A 7500-nucleotide genomic window follows, 5' to 3' on the forward strand; every position below is an offset into this window, starting at 1 on the left:
AACACAGAATTGAGGTATTCAGCCTGCTCACGAGCGGAGTCTGCTGTGATGCCATTTGAAGAGACGGAAGGGATGAAAGAGATACATAAACCAGAGACAGACTTAACAAGGAACGTCCAGGTTTTAGAGGAGGGAGACAAGTTTGAAAGTTCATTCTTTATGTTGGGCAGATGTTGTTTTCTGGTGTTCTGGCAGATGTTCTGTTTTTCTCTAGAGCGTGGGCACACACTTGCTGCAGACTTTTTGGAATGCACCGAGATCACCTTTGGTTGGATTAGCCTTAGAGGACGAGAAGGCAATTTGTTTCTGAGCAACTGCCTTACCACAGGATTCATTGTACCATTGGAGGGAAGAAGGGTAGGATAATTGAAGACGAGATGGAATGAATCTGTACATTCGAGAGAGCAGGTTTCTGTGGAAGAATTCCCAGGTTGAGTTAATATCAGGGACAGTAGATATAGAAGACCAGTTCAGAAGAGAGAAGGCTGGATCAGTCCCTGCCAATCTGCCTGAGTAAACTGCTGGACTCAAGGCTCAGTCACACCTTGACGTTTTAGCCAACGTATGCCGATTTTTGAATTTTTTTTCTAAAACGCTGGCACACGTTGAATACGTTATGGGTAAGTTTTGATAACATTGAGAGCACGCTGAAAAACACTGCCATACGTCGTTGTACGTTGGCTTTAAACGTTGTACTTTTCGGTTGTCCTCAAATTTTTGCATGCTTGAAATTTCACGACGTATGCCGGCGTATGACTCACACGTTCTGCTACGCTGGCCACAAGTTGTATGCACGGTCTGCGATCGTTGACAGGCGTCAACACATGCTACTTGTAAGTTAATCATAAGTTGAGACACGCCGAGGTAATGTTTAGCGTACCCGAAACTTATTTCTAACCTATGATTAACGTGTTGTTGGCACGTTACGCGATCGTTGCCACACGTCGACAGACGTTACTTTTAAGTTACTCATAGGCTGAAAGGCGTCGGTATAATGGATCGTCCTTGCGTCAGCGTCCACGGCCACGGCCAGGACACTTATTTGCAGCATTCTTCAAACTTTTCTTCGGCATGACGAGGATGTTCACACTTCCATGTCTAGCTTGGCTATGATTCCAATTGTCCATCGGCAGCGTCTATTTAAAATAGTCGAGTTTGAGCGTTTTAACACGTTCAGAAGAAACACTTCAAATTTCCAAACCCCAGCGTCAAAAAACAAAGGCGAGTGACAGCAATTTAAATCGTTCATTGTAAACAATGAAAATAGTTGAGTGGTACCGTTTAAAAGTCGTTGAGTGTAAAAAAAAATCCAATTGTTGAGCACAAGCGTCTACTTTCAATAGTGGAGTTTGAGCGATTTAACACGTTCAATAGAAACGATTAAAATTTCCGAGCGCCAGCGTCAAAAAACAAAGGCGAGTGACAGCAATTTAAATCGTTCATTGTAAACAATGAAACTAGCTGAGTGGTACCGTTTAAAAGTCGTTGAGTGTAAAAAAAATCCAATTGTTGAGCGCAAGCGTCTACTTTCAATAGTGGAGATGCAGCCATTTAAATCGTTGAGTGGCAGCCTATGAATAGCAAACCCTACGTCACCGGCAAAGATAAACTGCCGCACGATATGGATAAGTTAGGCTATCGTTGGGCATAGTTTGTGAACGCCGGCTGCACGATAATTATTCGTTGGTATACCGTATCTATAAGTTATCGAAGCGCTCTATGCACATTATTAGTTCATTGTGCATTTGTCCAACCCGTTATGAATAGACCTAAATCGTAAAAACAAGCTATAGCTCATTGTTGAAAAAGCCCCATAAAAAAATTATCCACGAAGAACTTCGAACAATGGTGCAAAGATGTCTCCTACCCGTGGACACGCGGACGCAAGGAGGATCCATCATAACCCACACCCTCCCCCTCACACTCACCTACTACTGCCAACATGAACAAACTACGACTAATACTAATACTAATACTAATACTAATACTAATACTGATACTGATACTGATACTGATACTGTTACTGCTGACATGGACATCGACTCAAAAAGGACTCGAAAACACTGTTGGGTTCCCCTTTTATGAACACCATTTTTATATACCAATTCCCAAAATCGCTGGGAACACGTCTTTATATGGCAGTTGTAAGCTAGAAACACATTCATTTATTTTTTTTGTCGACCGGAAGACGTCATTGGAATACGTCTACATACGTCGATGTGTGTTGGGACTACGTAAAGAATTGGTTCAAAGCACGTCAAACAGAAGTTAGAAATAAGTTTCGCGTAAAAAAGACATTACCGCGACGTGTTTCGACTTATGAGTAGCTTATAAGTAGCGTTTGTGGACGTGTGTAAGCGTCCGCATATCGTGTGTAAAACTTATCCCCATCGCATGCGGAACGTGTGTCATACGCCGAGTACGTCGTCAAATTTTGAACATGTTTAAAATTTCTTGACGTACTCTACTTACTACGACGTATGATAGCGTACTTTAGCGTTGTACTCACGTATACCAAACTTACTCATACCGTATTTGACGTGCCCCAACGTTTTAGACACATTTTTCTTAGGTCGGCATACGCTGGCAAGATCGCCAAGGTGTGACTGCGATGTTGACACTTCCATTTCTATGGCAGTTATGATTCGAATCGTTGTGCGTCAGCCTTTTAATAGGCTACGTCACGACATCGTCGGCGATGCGTGCAACGCGCTATGCCTAAGTTAGACTATCGTTGGGCATCGGTTGTGTAGGCCGACAACAGGTTCAGCATTCGTTGGTATAAGTTATCTATAACACAACGAAACGTTCTGTGTCCGTTACTAATGCGTTATACATAAGATCAAGTCGCTATGAATACGTCCGAATCTTGAAAAAAAAACATCAAAAGTTCAACGTAAGCCAGCGTTTTACATACATTTTAATACGTTGCCATCGCTGGCTAAAACGTCAAGGTGTGACCGGGCCTTAACCAGCATTGAGGCAGCAATCTGAGAAGAACCAGAGAGATGTTTCCTTCAACTTCTGTGATCGGAAGTTTGCGGTTGTGTTCATCTTGTTCACCCTGTGTCCTCCTCTTACTCTCATTCTCTCCCATTTTCTCTCAGCCCCCAATTCCTCCATTCCCCCATTTTGTCCATCAGTCCCTCTGGTCACCCCCCCCCTTTCCTGACTTTTTGTTACGTTCTGTTATGCCCTGGTCCGTTCTGTGTTCAAGCTCTTTTACTATGAGTCTTGGTTGGTATGGTTGTAGATGAGGCCTGAAAGAAAGCAACAAAGCTCATCGTAGAAGGAAAAAAGCCAAGAGGACGTCCTAAAAAGACATGATTGAAACAGTCAACAAAGACACAAAGACATGGAATGTTTGGATTTGCAAGAAACCGACATAATGGAGACCTGCATGGAGGAATGAATTCGACCAACCCCATGAAAAAGGGGGAAATGGTCGTAAAACAATAGTTGTTGGAATTGAATAAGTACAAATATATTTTCCCTAATTTGTTGGAATATTCGACTATTGCATTTCATCCACAGAACTTCTCAAATGGCCCACGTTATTCAACAGCTATCAGCACAGTCAAGAGTCAGCTGAAAACAGAACACGAATTCCATTTGGTATTTTTACACATATTACAGCACACGATAACGATGATGGGAAAGCAATTTTAAATATAAAATAAGATGTAGATGAATACCAAAGCTCTTTTTACAGCACTGTCACCCCATCCCTTCTCATCTTCACCCTCCCCACTCCAGAAAATAAATAATGCAGGCAACTTTTCACACATCAACATTTCCAACAAAGAAGCATCCTCTCACTTGAGACTACAGCAGAATCATGTTGGGATATTTTAACCACAAAAGAATATGACAGAGACAAGAAGGACAGGCATCTTACGGGGAGGACAAAGAGACAGGGAGAAGAGCAGCAAGGAGAAATCAAATGTTAAAGTCCATTACCAATAATCATTTAGCATTAGAAAAAAAGAAAACTAGAATGGCACTTGGTAGAGCGCATACCTCTGCCAAGCTGAACAGTTTATATTTTGTACCGCACTGAGAGGCCGGATCTGCATCCTGACCTTAATCAAAATGTAATCAGCTTGTTCTCGTCACCGACCCAACTAATCCACCAAGTTTTGTCATAACCCATCCACAACATTTTGAAATATCATGTATGTATAATTATTGGCCCTATCTTTCAATTGTGAAGAATCAGTTTAAAAATTCTCTGTCCCGATCAGGATCTTCACCAAAATCGAATACATTCATTCGGCCTCAACACAAACTCAACCTGTCCACCAAGTTTTAGCCGAATGTGTCCATAACTTTTTGAGATATCCTACTCACAGGCAGGCAAACACGGGGGAAAACATAACCTGCATCCACCTTTGGTGGCAGAGGTAAGAAAAAAAAAATAGGACCACTGGACCTGCAGCTTATCTGGGCCCTGGCCTAATGTTGTAACCCAAATTTGGTGGCATCCTGACTGGAGGATCTGGAGAAGAAGATTTTTGAAGGAATTTACATGATTTTCCCAAAAATTGACTGTCAGCCATTTTGACACACTTCTGGTCACATGGTCAGCATAACCTCCGCAAAAAACATCCCTACCCTGGCCTAATGCTGCAACCCAAATTTGGTAGCATTCTGACTGGTGAGTCTGGAGAAAATTTTTGAAGGAATTCACTGTCTGCCATTTTGACCTACTTAAAGTCATGTGACCGGAAGGAGCTATGCAATCCCCGTTACCAGTCAGGAGCGGAAAGTTACTGCCAAATTTCAGCCGGATCGGTGCAGCAGTTTGGCCAGAGAAGTCAAAACAGGAGAAAGATGGAAGGACGGACAGACGACAATACCTTATCTGGAATTCCAATTCCAGATAAGCTAATGAAAAAAAGTAGAACAAACCTCAGAAAGTGACAAATACAAATTAAAATATTGCAAGGTTTTCTATTACAAAAAGTACATGTTGTACATTTTCCAACATTTCAAACCTAAAATGGTGCAGGATGGTGTAATTCAACCACAATATCTATTACTTATGGATATGTTACAAGCAGCACCTAATTGGTGTATTTGCTTTCCAAATCCATTATAATGGTAAGGGTATCAGCCGATATGTTTTATAGGAACTTTAACCTCCCAGCTCACCAGCTGGATTATTTTCTGCCATTCGAAGCATAATTCAAAGGATAGCCAATTTGCAGAATCTTAATGCCACAACCTGGAAAGTTTTTAGCTATTAAGCATTCCTCTGCCTGCTGGAGCGCATCACCCACACAAATAACAAGACCACAGATACTGTGGGCTTAACCAGCACATCATCAAGTGGACCAATTAAAATTGGAATGTTCTGTTACTACGCAACACATGGTTCCACTGCTTGCCAACCCACCAAGGTCTTGGTCTTGGTTAACTCATCGGTTTGTTCCAGGAGCTCATCTCTTTCTTGCTCCATCGCCCGTCGTGCCTTGCTTGCCATTGCAACTGTTGTCTCTGCTTCCTCAAGCTGAGCATAGAAATCAGAAATTGAAAGCTGAAGATTATAATACGGCAACCTAAACTTTGGCACAAGCAAACAATTTGCGTCATTTTAAACTTGCAACAATTCTCTGCATTTGTTGGCTTCGGGAAATGTCTTCGGTTAACCACTAACCAAACCATCACAATTTCTACCTCTTCTATTACTCTGTAATCACCATGGTCTTTAAAACCGCACCAAAGTTTCATATGTATGGTATTTGCTTTTCCACATTCAAAACAACCAATTAAAGTCTTGATATCAAAGCCGCATGTGCATGTGTGAAATTGTCATGTCTCACACAAACCAAAGCAGCCAGGTGTACAATATATGCTTTAAATAAGCCAGGTTTGTCCTAAACCCTGATCAAGCAGTTCAAATTTTATTTTCTTACTCAAGCAGCTTACTTTTAGCAGTCAATACCTCTATTTTGTCTGAAAAATATACCTGCTTCGACAACTAAATATGTGCAAAAATGATTGATCAATATTGTCGGCTGAAGTCCACTGCATGGACTCACTGGACACATCATCTGATAAGTTGTGATTTCATTGCTCCTGACTAGAGGAAAACAGCTCACCTAATCATCAGCTGAGTCAGCCTGTACATGATATTAAACACATCAAAATCAAAAAAATTGTCATAACTTCTCAAACGAAGTGAGAAACGACAACCAACCTGTCCACGGAGCTGAGCGATCTCTTTCTTGTTGGTGGTCTTCTCCTGCAGGTGTTCAACCATCATCTGTGCATCAGCAAGTAGGGCTTTAGTTCTGTGCAGATCTTTACGTAACCGCCGCTCCATCTTCAAATCATGCTGGTTTGCCTGTAGAGCATATGGACACACACCCAACTCAACACCTTTAACGGAAAGACATGAGAATAGAGACTCCATTTTTAAATTAAAAGTTAGCTTGTTAATATCCTATACATCGCCAGCATTTAATCTTGGGAAAATGAATGCTTTAATCCCCATACCTCCGATGATACAAAATCCAAACCAAAATAAAGCAAGAAAAAGAGCAATCAAAGATTGCAGACCCTCGCCAGGACTTGTTTCGTGTGGCGTATGTGTAGTTTTGTGTGGTGTATTTTGAGTGGTGTTTGTGTACTGGTGTGTCACCTAATTAATAAGAAACATAATTGGAACTGCCACTTGATAACTTCTGGCAGTGATGACCGGGTACCAAGACCAGTGTGACCACTCAGCATTTTCATAAATGCCAAGGTGAGCCAATGAAAAAAGCCAAGAATTCACAAGGTTTCGGAAAAGCGATGATGATAGAAAACCTATACGCCAACAAAACCTATAGAAAACCAAGACGCCAAGGTGAACAACGAATAGCCAAGATCTTGTGAAAAAGCCAAGGAGTGGTCACACTGACCAAGACGTCCCACTTTGATTGGACACCTGACCCTGACCCATGACGTTTATTATTATTCAATTAAATTTAGAATGGAATTAAAATTAATTCAATTCAAATCAGATGGAAGACCAAATAGGTACAGTGATGCATTGGAGTCATCAGAAGGAACCCAAACAAGCAAAAAAGCAAAGATAGTCATCAGGAGGAACCTGGATATGATTCACATTTCAGCTGCTACTCTTACACCCTCAAACCCATCCAAGCACAGCCCATCCAAGAGCCTTTTTTTTTTAAACCCCATCAAAAATAAATAAATAATTCTGGCTGCCAGACCATGTGTCCGATCAAGTCGAAATTTAAAACATATATTCCCCATCACTATTAGATCATAATTGTGAAGTTTCATATCGATTGATTAAGTGGTTCCAGAGAAAACATTATTTAACATTTTCTTTAATCCAATATGGCTGCCAAACCATGTGACCTATTAATTATTCCAAAACAAACTTGTACACCCAAGGCTTGGGGAATATTTGTGTGAAGTTTCCCCTAAATCTGTACAGCCGTTCTGGAGAAGAAGATTTCTATAGCTTTTCGGGTAAATTAAATA

At 41.1% G+C, this 7500-nt stretch overlaps 1 protein-coding gene across 8 annotated transcripts in view; it reads right to left on the bottom strand.

Moving 5' to 3' along the window:
• The window catches only part of MYO18A (myosin XVIIIA), a 380371-nt gene that overhangs the window by 188315 nt on the left and 184556 nt on the right, over nucleotides 1-7500 (bottom strand). For all 8 annotated transcript variants that reach the window (XR_015057662.1, XM_085879337.1, XM_085879342.1 and 5 more), the window contains 2 exons: nucleotides 6203-6349; nucleotides 5399-5512 (listed from right to left, as the gene is read on the bottom strand). Coding sequence is in view for 7 of the 8 variants with exons in the window: in XM_085879337.1 (XP_085735463.1) it covers nucleotides 5399-5512; nucleotides 6203-6349 (261 nt within the window). In the remaining variant the exon portion in view is untranslated. The remainder of the gene's footprint in view (nucleotides 1-5398; nucleotides 5513-6202; nucleotides 6350-7500) is intronic.

The sequence above is a fragment of the Eptatretus burgeri genome, chromosome 4 (genome assembly GCF_056783735.1).
Source record: "Eptatretus burgeri isolate ZD-2024b chromosome 4, Ebu_testis_v1, whole genome shotgun sequence".
NCBI classification, from domain to species: domain Eukaryota; kingdom Metazoa; phylum Chordata; class Myxini; order Myxiniformes; family Myxinidae; genus Eptatretus; species Eptatretus burgeri.